Raw genomic sequence first — 20694 nt, 5'->3', positions numbered from 1 at the left:
AGTCCTGGTTGAAAATACAAATGGTAGAATTCAAATGGCACCAGAGGTCCTGCATAATCTTTCTAATCAAGAACAGCTGCCACCTGCCAATACCGTCTTCTGTACACATGGATATAAGACAGGTAGACAGTGGTTGCAGCATCACATACCTACAGAGCTTTTATGCATCATGCTGCAGTGACACTTGCAAAAAACATCTTGTTTCATGGGAGGAATCGCAGGCCTGGTGTGGCTGAGGCAAGGAAGCTTCTTAGCCATCCTCTCTTCCAGGAGACCTTCAGCACTGGCATCATTGTATGTCCTTCACCATGTTCTTTATTTGCCTTCCTCCACAAACTGAGGTACAACGTTTGCAAATGCAGTTCATAAGCCAGTGGAGAGAGAAAATACTAAGTCAAATTTATTGCTTGTTCCACCAAGACTTAGGTGAAGGATGTTTTGGTCCTGTTTGCATGCTGCCTGAAGATACTGTCACAATCACAAATCTTGATAACTCTAAACTCTTAGTATAAACTCTTAAACAATTGATAGTGTGAAAGTGGTGTACAAATCCCATGCGGGGTCTCAAGAAAGGGGCAAATTTCAACCAGTAAAATTCATGGCCCAGCGGGCTGTGGAGGATCTTGTCAGTTCCTATGTTATGTACCTCTCTCCCCCCAATCATTTTATTACCCTGAACATCTGTGGAAACGTAGAGGTGCAGGGAGCCTCGAGGCTGCTCAGCATGTTTGACTCCATTTTCTCCTTAAACATGTGCAAATGCTACTTCTATTTGCACCTTTGCAGAGCTGTGATTTGCAACACCAAAGCCTAAATGACACCTAAGATCCCTCCAGAGCATTAAACAAACAAGCCAGTAGGACATCTCACATTCTGGGAAGTGCTAAATTGAAAGCAGTAGTACAGACTGCACTGCTTTGAAAATGAACCAGTTGAATTTCTTTGCTGTGATCCAAACCTGAGACGTCTTTTCTTACAGCTTTTTCTGCATTAATCCAGGCTCTACGCAATCCCCAGAAAACTGAACCAGGATTCTGATTCAAGGCTTATAATGTAGAAAATCCTATGTTTCTCATCTCATTTTGGTTTTAATTGGATTTATATGAAACAAATATGAAAAGGAAAGAGGACAGCCAGGAGACTATCCACTGTAATAGTTTGAAAGAGCAGGTGTTTAACATTTTATGCACCATCAGTGAGCCTCTGATTTGATACTGACAGTAGATACAAGCCTCACAAAATTAGTCAGAGGCAAGTTAGTAGCAAGTTAAGATCTAGAATGTGGCTAGGACTATACAAGGTAGTTTGGGCTTGAGGATTAATATTGGCTGAAGGACTGTGTTAAAATAACTGGCTATAAGGAGAATACCTTCTAGTGGTATCTCCTGGGCTGTCTGCAAGTTATTCTCAAAAATAAGCCCTCTCCTTTTCCTTTTAAATGACTTTGCAAAGAACAGCCCTATCCCATGAGATTGTTAATAGGAGTGTAGTAGGTTCTGCAATCACAGAAGAGCAAAATACATAGTGCCTCTCTTCTAAACATCCTTTAAAAAATGCCTGCTTTTCTGGCCAGTCATCTCATTGCAAATCAAACTGCTGGGATCAGAACTTGCTATAATGCAATGTTTTCTTAATTTGTTTCTGTGATATACCATGCATTTCAGGGAAAAGGCCACAATTATTAAAATCAAAATCCATAAGTCTGTCCTCTGTCAGTCTTTTCCTTCTGCTGAATCATTACCTAAAGAATTTTGGAAAGATTTCTTCAACTGAAAAAAAAAAAGGAAAAAAAGTGTTATTTTCTTTGTACGTTGAGAGAATGACCAAGACTAGTCTTAAAAGGAAATGGGTGCAAAAGATGACAAACCGTGATCTCAGATATTTCAGTTCTTTGTTCCTCACTGCCTATGGTTCTCATTCTTTGAATTCTGTGCTAAGAACCTGATTCTGCTTGATAATATCATAGAATCACAGAATTGTTTAGGTTGGAAAAGACCTTTAAGATCGAGTCCAACCGTCAACTATGCCCACTAAACCATGTCCCGAAATATCAGTGTAATATCAACATAAATCAAGAAAGTAGTATAAGACTACAACGAAGACCATTCCCTCCCATGGTGTTTACATGAAGTTTATGCAGAATTTAACCCTAATTGTTCATTTAAGAGAATGATCAATCTTTTAAATCAATCTTTTAAAAACTGGGACACGTGCTTAAGTGGAAGAGATCATTAAATGATAAGGCAGCTATCTAAGAGATTTTCTAGGCATATTTTGGATTAAAAGAGGCAGGCAAACATTTTTTTATGGTTACATTGTGAGAATAGATCAGTCAGAAATGCTGACTTTGAATTTCTTCAGAAAAACAACAAACCTTCCAGTTCGCTGCCTTTACTGCCCTTGTAAAGCTGGATAATTGTCTCTGCAAATTGAAGCCATAAATTACTAATTTCACATGGTGGGAGAGGGTTGGATATACTAATTAGTCAAACAGTTGCATTCAAAGTTCAAGCAAGCCAAATACCCTCCACGTATTTATATGTTCTTCTGTCTGGAGCATCTAGATCATTGCCACAGCTTACTGAGAAATATCAAGGAAGGTCCAGTCCCAGTTCTGCCTGTGTTGCCTATGCAGACTGGAAGTGCCCTGAAACATGGGCTCTATCCCTCCGGATGAATGCATGGCTTAGCAGGAAAGGGTCCTGATCTAGGCTGTGGCAATGAGACACAGAATAGTAAAACTGCATTGCAGGGCAGCGATCCCTTCCACTTAAAACCTTGAGGGTGAGACTGAAACACCTCCTTACATTGTGTATAAATGCCTTAAAGTCCATTTTTGCTTGGGGAGGTCCTTTTATTTCCTTTTTACTGGTGGAGACCTCCTGTGGGGCAGACTCGGCTGAATTCAGCTCAGGTGTTGTCCTGGTAGGAAACTGTGTTGGGGGTCCCCCTGGCTGTGGGGCAGAGAGCGAGCCTGTTGCTGTCATGTTTTTGCTAGGAGCTCTCTGGAGCACCATTTTTGAGCACCCACTTCGAGGATGTGCAGCAGCAGCATCTGGAAATGCTTGTTTATTCTGGGCTTTTCTTTCTCTCTTCCAATCAGAGAGTCCGAGCTCAGAAAACAGATGGGATTGTTCTGCTAGTAATTGGTCCAGCTGCTGCAGAGAAAATAGAATGAAAAGCATATTGCAGTAATAAAAATATAATAAAAGGAATCAAGCAGGATACACAAGAGTATATGAAGCATGCCTGCTTCTTCTGCTTGGTCCAAAGAAGAGGTGCACTATCTGGGAAATGAGGTGTTGCCATAAAAAGGAGGAGAAAAGCCTAAAGGACATTTTATTCCAACAGATGATAGATCTAATTGCCTAATAGAAAATCTGCAAATGGACTTCAGTCTGTGGCCATTGCAATCTTGACTCTCTAACCTAAGCTTGTCAGGGAAGAGTCAGACAAGTCCCCTGGCCATCATTTCTTTACCTTTCCTTATCAAAAACGAGAGCTGGTCCAGAAAAGAACCAGACCAGTAACCATTTCTCAATAATTATGTAGGAAACCAAGAGCAGAGCAGTATACAGACACTTTTATAAATACTGCCACTTTTCCTGGGTAGTTGAGCTCAAGCAGCATAGCCAAGGAGAAAGAGGGTCAAAGATGTAAACTCTAAGCCTGTTATTGGAAATCCTCCTCTTCCTGGCACTGAAAGGATTGTTCAGATGTACCTCAGAGTTAGCACTTTGAACACTGAATAGCAGGATAGACTTTAAACCCACACAACCCAGAGCAGTGGCTTGTGCAACGTACCATAAGGATGCTCTCCCTGACCTGGCAAGCTCAATCGTTCAGCCGAAATTCCAGCTCTGCAACCTCCTGACGAACAGCTCGCCTTAAGAGTTGCAGGTGTCTGCCTTCCTCCCTGTAGGGACAGCAGTGAAAACACACTCAAGTGAGCAGTGAACACTCTCCTCTTCCTATGCCCCAGCATAACGCCTGTATCTCCCTCTGTTGCAGTCTTGTTTTTACCCATGATGACAGAATACCTTACAAAATAATAAATAACAGCCCTTGTCTGCTTGACTCCCATTTCTGATTATCCCAGTTGCAAGATTAAACACATTGTAGTTGCAGACCCAGCTTGAGTCTGGACAGGTTTATCACTTCTGATTTATCACCAGCACAGAGACTGCATAAATGTCCTACTTTCTGGCAGCTCAAGACTGGAAGCCCCTAGCAACTTTTTCTGAACCTGAGGTTTCGTGGTAATCACTGTGAGCTTGGGCTGAGTACATGAAAAGCTAGTTCAAGTTTTCCTGCATCGTCCCTGCATTGACTGTGAGCACTAAGTATGTGGCCTAAAGTGACTGATTTGTCAGAGATCGCTCCCACCTCCTTCCCTGAACCCAGCATTGACCTGGGACACTGAGATCCAGCTGACCGAGATCTGTTCCTGCGTTCCTATTGCTATTAAAACATAGTATTTCCATGCTAAAAAATCTAGCCTACATCTATGGAACAATATTCCCCTTCAAAATGCTCATGTTTAAGAGCCTTGACTAGTGTGGAGAGAAGCTGGACTTTCCCCTGATCAAAACCCACATCACAGTACATTTCTCCTCCACTTGCGGGATGCCCACAGCTGCACCTCACTGACCAGAAGTGCTGTTGGTAACACAAGTGACCAGACACGTTGCACGTGTCCACGGGCTCTTGCTGATGCTAGCTTTGGATTTTGGTAAGTGCATGAAGCTGCCATTATCTTCCTTCATCTGGCATAGCCCCGGAAAACAGCGCCTGCTGTTCGGTCAGTTGCTGTTCAATCTCATCCAACTTCTCCTGGAAGTGCTGGCAGGAGCTCTTCATTGCTTCTATTTCATGGAGGGTACACTACACAGAAAAGCAAAAAGATGCTCCACTTCACTACTTTTCTTTGAGCATTTCCATGTCGAGTGCATTTGAAGCTGACAGCCCAAACGATATGGGTCCTCCTCTTACCTGCCCAACAAGGGCTCTGTGAGCAGCTGCTATGAAAGTCCAGATGGCACTTCAAGTGAATTTGCTCTGGGTGCATCACTCACATCCCAGTCACCACCTTTTCTCCTAAAGCATGTAGGATTAAGTCCTGGCAATATTTGAGCCAATGAGAATTTCATTTTTGCCATTGAAGGGGAAAAGGACTTTGGTCAAAGATTTGACGCAACGTGCCAAATTCTGATGTTATCGCACTGTTGTCAGACATTATATTTGAGCAGTATGAGTTGCTATGGATTAATGATTGATAGGTTAAATTACTGTCCACTGGAAGTTAGAAACTGTTTTTAAAAAGAGAAAGGAGAGGGGGAGAGAGGGAAGATGAATAAGAACTATGAGAAGGAAAAGCATCTTTCATGATGGGTTCTGCTAAGTGTTACACTGATAATTTCTCATCTATTACCAGTTAGAAACCTAGAACTGGATTTATGTAACCAAATGCAGACATCTATGGCAACAGATGTACTTGGAAGTACTGAAACAGAGCAATTGTTCTGATCCAAACATAGACATCCATAACAGGTCAGAGGATCTATGCCGTAAATGTGACCATTACTCTTCATTGAGAGAAGGTATCTAGTATGATTGATCATCTACATCTACCCTGACGTAGCCATCTCTACACCAGGAATGTCTCAAGGCAGGGGAGATGAATGAGCAGGAATGGCACATGAAAAAGTATAGGCAGATTTGCAAGTTACTACTTTGTAGCACAGGACTAATACAATCGCAGCCCTCTAGTGACATTGAAATAAATCCTGTAACTGGAGTCTATCAATGTCTGAGTTTCTAGCCACATTAAAGACTTTTCCTCGACTTTTCACACCTTGTCCAGAGCAGTAATGCAGGCAGCATCATCCAAATGATTTCGGAGACAATACCATCTGCCTTCTGAAAGCATGCCCCCCTAATACGCTGAAATTGCTCCCAGTGCAAGAAGGTATTTGGCATGTTCCCATCTTAGCAAATTTTGGTCTCTTGTAAGCCATGGGAAGACAGTGTAGAAACCTGCACTCCACTGCTGACCTCTGTAACTGAGAGAGAACAAGAGGCATGTTTGCAAAGCATAGAAATGCCCAGTCTCTTTGAATTCCTGCAATCATGTCCTGTGATGATCTCCTTGTGTTTGTGTGCTTGAATGTGTCCCTCAGTCCCAGCAAGGCCTGAAACATGATTAAGCCCTCCCTGCTAGGGGATCAGCTTCAGCTAGAGGGCAAAAGATGCTCTCCATGCATTTGAGAAACCTCATTCTCAATCTCCATTTCAATGCAGCTGCTATGTCAGGCACAGTCCTGATGTGTGTGACCCAGGGATAAACCATCCCATAGCAGTAAATTAAAAAATCTAGCCCCAAGAGCCATGGGATTGCACCAGAAAGAGCTAATTAGAGACTAATAGTAGTGTGATAGGGCCAGTCCTGTGACTGCAGTGGAGGTGAACTCTCCTAAGAGTCTGCTCCATGTGGAGCATAACTGGTGCTTTTAATGCTGTGGGTCAGGGCAGCAATCGCACCCCACTGAGGCAGTCAGATGTGTTATGAGCACCTTCAGATTGAGTGTTGGCTGATTGCCCATTTGCCCCCTACCCCAAACTTTAGTCTTGATCCTCAGACAGTTTTCTTGTTCCTAGATGGGAGTGTGTGGGGTGCAAGTGAGCAGTGCCCACATAGTAATCATGATTTCTTCTGCCCACTACCAAATCTGAGCAGAGAGAGGCCTTATAGCCATCAAAATGAGCTTAAAGAGCTCTTGTCCTTCAGGTCACTAAGAAGAAGGCGATGGGCCACAGACGAATTTCTGGGTGGTTCCTAAAGGCTAACAGAAATTTGGAAAGCACCATGCAAAAGATCCAAAAGGCACAGTGTGTGTAGGTTTGGTAAAAAGTTGTGCCAGCCTTTACAAATGAGGTACAGGCAGCTCCCCTGGCACCATCTCTTTGAGCATATTACAGAGCACAAATTCACATAGATTAATTCAGAGTTCACGCTCAGCAGGGATGGAGGGGGGACTAACTGTTCCAGGACTGATTTCATGCAAGACCTTGTTTAAGGTAAGGTGCATGTAAACAGGGTAAATTTACTGTCTAACAGTTACTCTGTAGTGGTTACATTCCCCATGAATGCCCTTGGCAAATGGGACAGAACCTGAACGAGCTTCTCACAGTAAAAGAAGTAGAAACTACCACACCTGTAATGCAAAGTACAAAGTAGGCATGGGTGTAATCTCTGCAGAGTGACTAATATCCAGTAAATTCACTCACTTATTGCACAGTGACTTGGATGTGGAGCCATATCCCTAAGAACAGATCTTGGATAACAGTACGGTGCAAAGTCTGTTCCTCCCACATTCCCTGTCCACAGACTAGAGAAGACAAATCACCATTAGCCCCTCCTAGAAGAGTGATAGAATAGCATTTAATCAATGAGAAAAGGCTTCCCAGTCCAGCATAAGGTACTGACTCACTGCCATCTTGTGGCAACGGCAAGATAGCTGACAAAAGGCATCTTTTCCAATATACTGTTCAAAAAAAAGACATTGCAGATTTATATATTCAATGATGGAGCAGCATAAAACTCACCAGTTTCACTTTCTGGAACTTTTATCTAATAATTTTCTTCCCCAATATGTACAACAGTTCAAGTTTCATTTCCTTATGAAGAGCCAATAGAAGAGGAAAAACGGAAATGCCGGCAAACTAGCAGGAGGTATGCTGCTCCTTCCACATTTTTCTCAGGAGGCAAAAGCCACTCCTGACTCCCCTTCCTTGCTTTCTTCCCCAACACACCCTGAGTCTTGCACAACTTTTGGGAACTCTCAGCAATTCTGAACAAAGAAATAAAAAATCTGGTGACTTTTTCCTATCGGTATTTTTTATCGTAAATATTCGTCTTAGCAAGACTTTAGATTTAATGCAGGCCTCTTATTCTACCACAGTAAAATGGCTTGAGGCTCTGAGAAGTCACATTTCACTTTGATTTAGAGCAGTTTGGCTTATGGTATGTATCTGGGTGTTCAAAGTTAGTCTTTAATAAACACTAAGTAACATAAACAAAATGAGTTCTCTTTTTCTAAGAGGATTACACTAAATCATATAACCTTGCATTTTCTGCGGTCCAGTATGTTACTCAGTTATGGTAACTCAGCTGCTGCACAGGAACTCACTGAAACTCATTCTCATCTCAGCTCTTCATTTGACCTGTAAACTTTATCATACAGTTCGCAGTAACCATTTTACAATTGAACTGATGTACATAAGCTACTAAAAGAAGCAGCCCAACAAAACTGAAGGTACACAGATATGTTTGGCATTTTTGCCCAGAAGGGAATGCTTCTTTTCCATTTTCTCAGTTACATTCCTGAGATATGTCTCACTAAAGAAGCAAGCACGGCAGGAGAGGAAAGGAAAAGGCAGCTTGTACATTTAGCTCGTCGGTGTGTCAGCTGTCCACGTATATGAAGAAACCTACTCACTGGAGCAAGATTACGCATTGCAGTGTCCTGTAGGAGCATCAGCATTTTCAAGAGCTGCAGCTCAGTGGCGACACGGTTTGAGCAGCAGCCCACAGGGCGTTGGGGAGAGACAGCCACGGGGAAGGTCCAAGGGCAGCAGCCATGGCAGCAGTGACTGCCTTGCGCACCCCCGGCACCAGAGGCTTCACCCCAGTAGTGTGACCTGTATTTGCCACAAAGCATGCTGTCAAGAGAGGCTGATTTTGTCAGGTGAGTACGGGGTGGACAAAGCAGTGGTGGCCGCCTGGGTTTCCTGGCGGGAATGTCAGTTTGGCTGGAAGCTTCAGCGGTCTGCTTCACGCCATCGTTTGAAGCCCCTGGATCTGACCATATGACAGGACTACGCTCAGAACAATGCACTAACACACCAGAGAAGTCCACAGGATCTTCCCTGGCAAGGCTTTCACTGAGAGGAGCATTTTGCCCTGTGCCCTTCGCTCTTGAAGTAAATTCCAGCCCTGAAGACATCTGAACAGTAACAGATTTCAGAGGAGCAGAAGCCATTTCACTGTTTTGGACAGCGTCTCCCTGTTCTGATTTGTTAGCACATAACATCTCCTCTATGCTACCAGTCTCTCCTGATCTTCAGATGAACTTAATCCGGGCCCCTCCACTAGGCAGGAGGGATGCCTCCGAGATACTTGCAGAGAACAGCTTGAAGCTGCACTGCTCCCACTTTGCGCTGCTGAGCCCCACTGCGGAGTTTCTGGGAGCCCCATTTTGGGGGAGCATCTTGTATTTTTCGAATCACCATCCATTTTGCAGAACTTCTGCCCATTTTTCACCTCATTCACTGCAAGCGGGGTACCATCTTTGCTGACCACTTCCGCGCCCCACCACAGCCCTTTAACATTTCCTGTACAACCTCCACAGGCACTTTCATGACATGCAACTACAATGTCCTTTTCAGTCCAGCACCTCTCACCTTCATCTTCACCTCTGATTTTGCTCTTACTGATGACTGCAGGGTTTATATCACTCAGTTCAGTGAAGGTTTCACTCATCTTTTTGTGTCCTGTACTAAAATATAAATGACAATCAAATCTGGAGGAGCTAGGATCATTTCCATCCTGAGTATCACCCTGAAAACAAGGATTATGCTCTTTTATGCACCTCTCTTTTTCCAGTTGCTTTCTTTCAATTTTATCCTCTTTCTTGTCCATGTCATGTAACACTTCTTGGACAAAACTCTGTGGCTCAGCATTACATGCCTGATACTTGCCATTTTCTGCAGTCAGCAGCAGAAGAGTCTCTTCTCCCTGGTCACTACATGCTTTTGTTGATTTAGGTACTGTCAAAATGCTCTTGCAAGTTGTGATGAAGATATTAGCAACACAATCATCTGGCTTTTGTTGAAAATCTTGATTTAACATAGGAAAAACTGCCCTATGTGACAGACCTGTTTCTTGATTGTGGATATCAGAAATAAAATTAATCTTTCTGGACAAAGGTACATGGGGGGGGGGGGGGGGAAGGAATTGAAATACTACATTTGTTCTATCACACTGGTTTGCCCACCACTATTTTGCCCTGGGCACACCCAAAGAACCAAAGAATCAAAGATTCTTGTAATATTTCTTCTCTAATGCCTGTAACCTTGCACAAATCTTGCATTAGTGTGGTGGAAGAATTGCACAAAGTTCTGAGAAAGCTTCTCACCTTCTGAGATTTTCTAGGAGGATGAATTTGTTTTCACAAAGCTTTCACAGCTCCATGATTTTCTTTTTGTTACTTGTGCCAGGTTTACAGACTTTTCACAGACCTACCGATGACTATTGTTCATTTCTTACTTGCAAGACTACAGGTTCTGGCAGGTCCTCCATGAACCCACTGCTGTCTGACTGGCACCTGCTTGTTCTTGTCACCATCACCTCTGCTGGGGAAAACAAAAGAATAAGAAAAATTAGAAAGACAGAAAGCAGTACCAGGCCAAAATGAATATAGAGCTAAGCAGGGGCACTTTAAATGTACATTTCTAGAAATATTCTTGATCCTGGCCAGAAATCTGCAATATTGCTACAGCCAGAAAAATTCACAAAATGTGCTCAGGATAACTACTGCTGATGTTACTAAGCATTGACTTATTCACCAGTGTAATCATCAACTGCAGATTTCAGATTTTGATATATTCACACAACATACACAGTGTAAATAACCTATAAAGCAGCCAACCACTTTTTTAATCCTTTGCTAAAAATGTTGACTTTTGAGCGTTAGAACTGGCTCAGACCAAGTCTCATTCATACCTATGTAGTTTCAATGTCTTCAACCAGGAGACTCATGCAGGGAAAGGGAGCTGCCCTAGCCTCTCCCTAGACCAGTTTGTCTCTACTTTGATGCACCGTATATCATCTTTGTTGTTTTTTGGTCTGAGTACAGGAATTCACAGTAACAAGCAGAGATGATGTAGGGTTGCATGGCAAGACATAAAGGCAAGAGGAAGATATTCTAGATTTACTCCAGAAAAGGTTTCTAATCTAGCAGCCACATCATCTGGCTAAATCAATTCTTACCCCAACTTTTGCAATTAAATAAATTATACACCATTAACTAGCTGATTTCATTAATAAAAGCCAAGCCTCTTTAAAAGTGCAAATGCTTGAAAGTAAACCCTCAGTTATCCTGTACATCCCAATGCCTCTCAGCCCTTGGATAACTGGCACTTTCAGATAACCTTCATCCTCAGATAATGCCCTCGTTCTCAGATACCTGGCACAAAACCAGAGGTAGAGTTGGGGGAGCAGGCTGAGGGAGTCTGCTAGGGAAGGGAAGAGATGGGGACTGAGACACTCTGGATACACTTCCTCTCTTGTTCCTTGCATACATAACCACTACTGAATCCTAAGGCTTTTTATCTTCTGGTTATAGCTGTGAAAATATGACAATTCACCTTGTAGTTCTGAGACCCGAGTTATTAATTCTCATTTGTGTGAATTGGAAAATGCAAAAAAAAAAAAAAAAAAAAAGTCTAAAATTATGTTTGCACATATTAACAGACTATGGGCTTTATTAAATATTTCTTGGGCATGAGTTAATGAAAATGACACAATCTATTTGTAGGCAGCAATTGTAAAATCAAAACCAGATATAATTTTATGGTTTTTAAATTAATTACTTGCATTGTCAGCCCTGGTATCATCAGCAGCACACCAGTCACTCACTCACTCTCCTATTTTGGATGAGAAATATGTGGTTCCCATCTCACACATTACAAACTCTGCAGTGATGTTGCTGAAAATTGCCTGTTTTGTGGGTGGTCTCAAAACTCATCCTTGCAGTTTCCCACAAACGACATCATGGTTCAGCTTCTCCCCCAGGGAGACTGCTCTACAGATTCTCTAAACTTTTTTTAAAGCTGTTTCAATTACCCTTTGCATCTTTGCCAGCTGTTGCTTCCAGTGTGTCAGTCTGGCCTATAGTTTTCCATACAAAAAAATGAAGAAAGAAAGGCTTTGAAAAATTTTGAAAAGCTGAAATGTTTCAGCTGCTGTAGGTCCAACCAATTTGAGACTCAAATTATTCGAGTCTCAAATACCCAATTGTATCCTACAATCATAACAACCGATCTTCAGGCTTTAAAGTTTGCAGAGTTAGAAGCCCACATTATCTGCTTAGCTAGTGTTTTAAGGTGCCTGTTTTTCTCCTGAGACACATAGGATACCAAAGTGGCTGGCATGCTACTAGAAATTACATGTAGGGAAAAACCCTGTAACTTTTAATGGAAGAGTAAGTGCGGTTAGAATTCATCTTCTGACCTGGTCGAAACCAGGTGGCTGTAGCCAGGTTTGACCAATTTATTAAGACAAATGCGATGCATCTGCTCCAACAACAGTCAATTTCGTTTGTGCAGTGCAACCGCACAGCCTTCCCACCCACATTTACATTAATGCATGAGCTAGAGAACTACCCAAAACGTGTGGCAGTGGACTCCAGGCTGATCTTTAGGCACAAGATGAGACATTAAAGACTGGATGAAATGTCTGCAGACCAAGTTAATGTCACTACAGTTAGGCTACAGAAAGACCTCCATGTGTCTCCCTAGACTTGCCCTGCCAGGAGGTATGATGTGTGCTCTACTATCATGGCTCTCATTGATTAAACATGCAAGGTATGTAGACAAATCAAGGCTCAAAGCACTCTGAAAGGCTGTCTGCATTTGTATTTAAACATGGTAATATAATAGGACCTAATTACCATTCTGAATGTAAATCCAGTTTCTAAAATTTTTATATTAGCAAAATAGAAACTTATAAAAGAGAAGAAAAGTATAGTAGAAGGAGAACCATGTTAAGCAGAGTTCACCTGTGCTTGTTACTGTGATTTCCTGCCCTCAGACGAAGTAATCACTTTCATCTGAGTTAGGCATCTAATTTGCACCTACCTACATATTAGATGTGTAATGAACTAATACTCCTAGAGTAAAGGCTTACATTCCTCATATAGTCAGTGCAAAATGATGTCTCTGAGGGTCTGAGCTGCAGTTCTTTTCCAACTACATTCAGATGCCTAATATAATCATTACATCCCACAATGACTTGCAAGATCCTACCCAGTATGCCAGGCCCTGTTGAAAGTAGGCAGGAGAAGGTAAGGGGTTTTTAAAAGATGAGATGTTCCTCTGAATCTGTAGCACTTTATTCGAAGCCAGTCAAAATTCCCTCAATTTCAGTGGAAGCCTGAATTTAAAAAAAGACTTAGTGAAAATGAATATAGGCCTCCAATTCAAGGTGGGATAAAAAGCTATGAAGAGATTGCCAAAGTGCTCCCACAAAGACTTCAAGCTGAACAGCACGCTCCCGGGAGAAACACGGAGCATGGTTGTGTCGGGAAGGCAGGTCGCAGTGCAGGCTGTGGCGGTGCCGGGAGTAGATTAAACATGATAGCCTTTTCAATTTGAGGCAGCCCACTTTCAACCTATGTAAATATAGTTTGGTTTCTTGTCTGTATACCAGGGCCAAGTAATGTTTGCATAATGGCGGGCAGCATTTGCATACCAGTGAAACTGTTTTGGGTGAGGAGTGGGCCAATCTATCACTTCTTTTCCTCTTAGTGTCTCAAATAGCAATTAAGTGAGACTGCAAATTGGACCGTGCTTGATGCTGTCCTGAGGAGGAATAGAGTTTCCTTCTTTGTGAAATTTTCAGCAATGTTGACAGCCTGCCAATTGTAACAGTCCGGTTTTTCTTGGCAGGGTCTAATATCCAGCGAGGATACCCATAGCCTGAGTTTCTACTAGGAGATTGACTCTTTACAGGTGTGTGTCCAAAGTGGGTCTTTGCTAGTTCTCCTAGGACAAATTACTCTATTTACCAGGTATCTGAAAATGTCCAGGCTGGATGCTGGTTTGTCCCAGAACAGACTAGCATCTAAAGCCCTTTCAGCAGTGGCCAAGGTCATGTTTAGGGACACCACTTCTTCACAGCAAAAATTCCTCATGTTTAAATGAACTAAAGCCTTTTAGCAACTGAAATATTGTCTTTAGGAGGGATACAAGTTGGCAAAAAAGGTGGGGGAGAAGGTTGGCAAAATTTACATAGTTTATTTTGACATTTTTAAATGCTCTCACCTTTCTCTTTCAAATGAGCTTTTTTTTTTCCTGGAAGCAACTTAATTTTTTCATTTGAAGAATGGTGCAAAAAATGGGTTAAATCACCTGAACATTAAGCAAAACATGTTTTTGCTTCTAGTCTACCCAAACCGCATTTTTCCCTCGATCATTTGGTTTAGCCACTGAACCAAAATATCCATTATTCATGTAGCTCTGCTCAGTTCTCCTAGTGCGTGGAGACACCCAAACCTGTAGAGATTCTGCAAATGCATGCAGAGCATCACACCAAGGAAAGATAAAGTATGTTTGGAGAAGAAGTAGAGACGCAGACCAGTATTCAACTATGAACTAAAAATTACAACTCTGGGCCCTGTACGGAGAATACATCTGGTTATGCTGGAAAGAGGAAAACTGAGAATCGCCCCTGAAGATCTTGGTGAGGAAAACCTTGGCTCTTCGCCTTTCTGTGCTAATTGAACTGGGATAGTTTAGCTCCTGCATCCCATTTCTGTTCTGCCTGAATTTTAAATAAAAATAGGTTAGAGGAACTTACTAATCGGGTTTCTGCTTCATTTTGTATCGCATAAGAAAGTACATGCCTTCCAAATCCCAAAGGTCCCACAGCTTTCCAGCTCTTACTTGATCAATCCAATTTCATTAAGAGACCTTTTCTCTCCCCTTATTTGCATGCAGACACAGTGGCTCTCATTTTCAGCAGCCTTCAGTGCAGGAACTTTCTGAAACTACCAGGCTCCTAGGTTCAACATTAACAAAAGAATATTCCCTAATTAGTAAAAAAATAAGTGCTGGCATACAGTTCTGCATTCTTCTGAAGACTCCACAGCTGGTTTTCTGTGGACTTGGCTGCAAACAACACAGCCTCTTTCTAGTTTCCAGCCTGGAGAATGGTTGCAAACTATAAAAGATGCCATGAGAACTACTACACTGCTTGTAAATAATAGCACATTTTTTTGCATGTCTTTTGAATCACATTGACCTTGATGAATGTACTTCAATATTTGTTTTCTACATAATTTGAGTACGTGGGGAAGCATAGGCACAAAAACTTCAAATGCAAGAGCATTTGTGCAAATTTAAACTTTAAATTCACAAATTAAAATCTAGACTGCTCATCCTGTCATAGGAAAAAGCAGAATGGCTAATTGCAACCTAGCAGTGCTGTTCAAACTGTAGATATTTCTGTAGCTTTTAAAATGTTGCTGGACATTGATATGGATAAATATTTCTAAAACTATCTGCTACATACATGGGACTAAATAACACACAGAAGCCACAATTTAGCCAGATATTTTGTAAAAGAAAAAGAAGCCTGAGGGACTTCGAATAAGACTTTCCCACTTTGCTCTATAGGCAAAGGCATTTTTGCAGTACCTCTTGCACAAAACTCTCAAGGCATTAACTTCATTACAGCTTAGACATTCTGGCTAAATTCAGCAGGGAAACTAGATTCAGGCTTAAATCTATGCATAATATTCCCACACCCAGAGTTAAGTGGACAGACAGATATCTCACTGACTGGGCCTTAAAAAACACATTCATTCAACAACAGTTGAATTCAATAGTAGTCAAACGCAGTAAGAGATGGGGTGAATGAAGATCACACCACATTCACAGAAGTGCCAGAATTGAATGGATATTTTATTACATTTTGGATGTTTTGGTTTTTTGCTTCTCAAACACAGGCATCAAATGCTAAAATGCTTTGTCCACCAAAGCTGCTCAGCACTACGGCTCTAGTGGCAGCGAGCTGACGGTGTGAAGGCTCTGATCCTCCAACACAAAGCAAAAAAATCAAGAATTTCTATCTTACATGACAATAAAGGACTTTCAAAAATACATTTTCAAACAGTACTTTCAAAATAAAAATGGGTTCCTTTTGAGTAGTTAACTGGATCCTTCCCATTTAGACGTTTCACTCTATCTCCTCCTGCTCTGTAAATTGATAAATCTTTATATTATCCTTAACAACACTGCCCTGCCTATGGCATCACACAAAATGATGTTGCAGGGTGAGCTGGCTACGCGCTAGAGGAATACATCAGCTGCATGGCACAGTTACAGATGCTCCAGTCCTATGATGGCAGAGCTGCTGCAGCTTACTCCCCTCTCCTGCTACTCAGAGGATAGGCACCACTAATTTTTAAGTATCGCACATCACGATATGGCCATTAAGAGCTAATAAAACTCCACTGAAAATGTGAGTTCTGCATAAGCCAAAAAGAACCCCTTTTTTTTAGTGCTGTTATCCAGAACAGTGGACTTTCTGAAGCTCACTGAGCCTTGGTGCACTGGAAGAAATTATTTTGTACAACTTTCAGGATTTTGAGAAAAGAAACATTGTTATTCGTATCAGTTCCCATGTATGTGGAAAAACTTGATCCTATGTAAATGTTCCATAAAATCTGTTCGTTCCCAGCATATCGTACTGTCTTTCCTTAATCTAAGAAGTAGCTTCCCCACAGGCAACTGCACCAATTACTGATTATTGCCTATGAACATGAACATTTCATTTAGTGCCACTGAAATCTCAAAGGAAAAGTCTATTCTTAGTCTTTCTTTTTTAATATCCCTGTACAACTTCTGTAACACCGATTCACTTTCCATATTGCAGAAATGGCGATGAACAAGCAAACTGAGGTGAGAAAGATCTAGTTTATATTTCTTTTCTGGCCAAACGCAACACACAGTTCTACAACTTGCCGTCAAGAGGGTTCAGTCCAGAACCGCTTGTCGCTGGAGCAGAGCTGCAGCACTGACCTCTTTCCGTACAGCTACAGCTCGGGTTTGTGCTGCATTTCAGGAGAACAGTCACCAGATGGCAGCAGCACATAAACCACAAACCGTGTTTTCCAAAGGCCGGCACAAACCAGAGTTTTTATTCACCTCCTTCTGCAATTTTATTTTTCAATGACATTATAGCAGAAATTAGATAAACCATCTTATTAGAATAGTCATATTATTTGAAAGCAAGTAATACACCCCAATATGCACCAGATGCAGCAAAAGCTCCTATTTTTATTCAAAGCCAAGTGTAGCTATTAAATTTGTCTATCCCCCGCTCCCTTTGAATTGAAGGGGAATTTCATGTCAATCATCTTGCACAGTGTGACTGGGTGAAAATATATTTTAAAAAAGCTCTACACAAAGCGATTTCTATTATTAATTGTGCCCCACTGTGGTGGTACGTGCTGTACGAACGCAACAGGAGAAAGCTCTATGCCCAGAAGAGCAAAACCTGGCTCCTCTGAGGAATTTCCTCCTGCTTGCCAAAACCCAGTTCCCCCAGCTCTCACCCAGTCTGCAGTGTTCTTCTCCCCATCACTTTAGGTACCACTGGCATATGGAAGACTTCAGGTATACTTTTCTTTTTGTGAGGGTGAAGCCAGACTCATTGTGAACAAGGGGGGAAAGCCCTGCAGCCCCCGTGACTGCAGCCACCTCAGGTGGGACACGAGCGCACGTATGCTGCACCCCAAGGAGGTGAGACAGGGCCGGGGGGGACGCAAGGTGGGGGACACATACGTCATGTGACAGCTGCCGATATTTTGCTCCGTCTCCGCGTTCAGCCTGCAGTTCTTTACACGTTTATCATGGGGGTCTGGCTGCCACAGCCATCATTAGCAGGAGACACGTGCATAGCTCCAGGGGCCCTGGGAGTGCGCACGCCGTGCGTGCTTCTTGTCCTCCTGCGCAGCCTCCCGCTCCTCGCCCAGGGCCCGTCTCCCCGCAGAGCTTTGGGTGCCCACGTCCCCCTCGGAGGACATTGGCCTAGATGCTCTCCAGATATCAGCCGTAAGTGCTTGAGGGAACCGGGTCACGGAGCATTAAAGACACAAACTGTGCTGGCCCGGAACATGGCAGAAATAGCTAGGTAGCAAATCTACGTCTATTGTCAGAGCATTCAGCTTCAGTCCTCCTCCAGAACACCCGAGGAAAAAAGCAGTTTTGCACCAAGTTCCAGCCAAGTTTTTGGCTTAAGATTCAGTGTATGGTATGGTTATGTCTAGCATGCTCGTGGCACAGCACAGCCGGCAGGCAGAGCACAGCAGCCTGGAGCGCTGCCCAGGTTGCAAAACCTGTCTAAAAAGCAGGGTGAGAGGGTGCACTGTCAGCTCCACAATGCTGTGGCTAGACAGCCACTGGTACCTGCACTACATGCTAGCATGCTTTAAAGCTGATGCACATGCTTACCGATTTAAAACTAGCTTCAGTACATCTGCTGCGTGCTACAGTCAGCGCCGCGACAGCAGGTATAAATATACTCCTTTGTGAAATGCCTGGGGCTGGTGGGTGGGTTGGTTGGCTCTCTCTTTCACTCTCTTGCATTACAGGTTGTCCTGAGCTCGTGTGTAGAAGGAAGCTTTGGAGAAGAACTGAATTAGCTGATAATATTCTGTAAAGCTACTCGTTAAAGAAAAATGAAACCATTTTAATTTTTTTTTGAATGTTCACTTCCCCTCCTTCCTACCCAAATCAGATATGAATACGGGCAGGGGAAGCCTGTTCTCTACCTTGTACATCACAGAAAAGGATGTAATTTCCTGCACTAGTGAACCACCCTGTGCCGCTCTAGAGAGGGTCAGAACTGACATCTGTGGGCATTGGTGGAAGAGGTTCACCATCCAGAAGTCTCCACCTTTGCCCCTTTCAAGAATATCCCCAGTACAATTTGGTCCACAACTCTGGAAACCTCCTTTAACAGGTTGGCTGGAGCTACAGAAAGTAATTAAAGTAGCTGGGGACAGAGGTCATATCAGGTTTGGTAATACAGAGCAACATCATGAATCTCCCACACTGTTGCTCAGAGCAGCGGACGTACCCCTGCAAACTGCCATGATCCCAAGCAAGGGCTTCCCCCCAAGTCAGAGTTTCCCATCACCTCCTGCCTGTCCTACACAAGAACACACTGCCCTAGAAATGGTACAAGTATAAATGAGTAATCCAAGAGCTGAATTTGACAGGAAAAGAGAGAACACTATAGGCAGTTCTCTGTGATAAATGATGTTTCTGCAGTCTGGGAGGTTAGGAGTAGTGATGAATCTAGTCAAAACCTGAAATTGCAGTCACTTTGACAATGGTCTTTTATCTTCCCTCAGCTGATGAAACAGCTTCAAACTTTGCCAGATCCTCCTCCTACTTTTCCTTGAGAGTCAGTATCACTTCCATCTTATTTCAACTGAGCTTCAGCCAACTGTCATTAATTCAGATTCGTGCCGCTGCCAAATGTCGGGAGAGACGGGTGATGGTTGTGTCTGCTTCTGATGAAAATGAGAGGTAGAGCTGAATGTCATCAGCCTACACTGTAGATCATGTTACATCACAACTTCTCCCAGTAGCAGCTGCACAGAGATAATGAATAAAAAATAGGCAATCGCAGGGAGCCTCATAGGGCTCTCTGCAACTGAGAGCACCTCACAAAAGGGAGAATGGCTTCCAGCAACTCTTACAGAGACCTTTGAAAAAAATGAGTGAAAAGCCCCTATGTTTTTGCTAGGTCCTACAACTTCTGCGTGGTCAGCAGTGCCCAAAGCAACTGGGAGGCCAGAGCAGGTATCTGGCTTTTGGGTGTTACTTTGTAGAGATCAACAGTCAATTATAATAGCTCTATTTCCATGGTAATAGCCATTAAACTGCATTCAGGGGGTCTAAGAGTGTCAGGCTTAGTAAGCTTGCCCCTCTTTGTCAGTGATATTTTCCCAAGGAGAAATGATAAGTATCAGCCAGTAGTTGACAAGTATGTAGGCAATGTATGGAATAAGAATCATGTTTCTCATCTGTAAAGAAATCAGAGTTCTCCAGAGCATAAAAATATACCCAGAATAACACCAAAAGGTCCCCTTCTCACAGGTGTCACTGACAGTGAGGTGAATCAACCCTCTCATAGCAGCCATGGCAAAGCAATGTGGTGCCATCAGAAAAAGCATGTAAGTTCTTACAAAGCTGCCTCAAAGCCTAAACTGGATGTGGGGTTGGGATTTTGAATTTTGCAGCAAGGTTCAAAGGGTCAGGCTGTCAACTGGAACAATTAGTATAGCAACATGGAGGTCCGTGACTGCACAGGCAAGGCTGTGATCCTCCTATGGTCTGTTGAGGGCATGGGAAGAAAAAGCAGAGGAGGAAATATTAGAAAAGACCTTTCAAGATCTCAGCACAACTTTAGCATAACTAGATTTCATTTCAGAAGTTTTCTTGTTTAAAAGGCTATCACGGTTAATCTAAACCGATGCCTCTTAAGTATTTGATTGTCCTCCTGGATACCTAAGGTATTTTATGATTTTTTTTCCCCCTAAGATTTAAACAACAGCAGGTTTTATAATTTTCACCGGGCCATCTGCCTTAAGTATGCGGTGTGTGCATATCCTTTCCCACTAGGATGAATCAGCCTGCTGCAGTAGGACCTAAAATGACACATGCATGCAATGAAATGTTATAAATGTGCAATGACTTTTAGGAATGCACTCACTGAAAATCATACAACCCCTCAAAGCTCTTGGGATGGCTGCTTAGACCTGAGGACCACAGGTAGGGTGTCCCGACACCACTGGTGGGTGGCGTGACCTCCCAGAAGCCATTTCAAAAGTCTGCTAG

The 20694-nt window shown here is 42.7% G+C and overlaps 1 protein-coding gene across 1 annotated transcript in view; it reads right to left on the bottom strand.

Annotated features, from left to right (window-relative positions):
• Positions 1-378: 378 nt before the first annotated feature.
• Positions 379-20694, bottom strand: part of ITPRID1 (ITPR interacting domain containing 1) — a 47644-nt gene continuing 27328 nt past the window's right edge. The window contains 7 exon segments of the mRNA XM_030007695.1: positions 379-1769; positions 2808-3158; positions 3805-3916; positions 4751-4884; positions 8499-9113; positions 9116-9987; positions 10321-10413. Coding sequence (XP_029863555.1) covers positions 1713-1769; positions 2808-3158; positions 3805-3916; positions 4751-4884; positions 8499-9113; positions 9116-9987; positions 10321-10413 — 2234 coding nt within the window. The 3' untranslated portion in view covers positions 379-1712.

This window comes from Aquila chrysaetos, chromosome 3, assembly GCF_900496995.4.
Source record: "Aquila chrysaetos chrysaetos chromosome 3, bAquChr1.4, whole genome shotgun sequence".
NCBI classification, from domain to species: Eukaryota; Metazoa; Chordata; class Aves; order Accipitriformes; family Accipitridae; genus Aquila; species Aquila chrysaetos.
The sequence above is the reverse complement of the archived record's forward strand: the minus strand, read 5'-3'. Positions and strand labels throughout refer to the sequence as shown.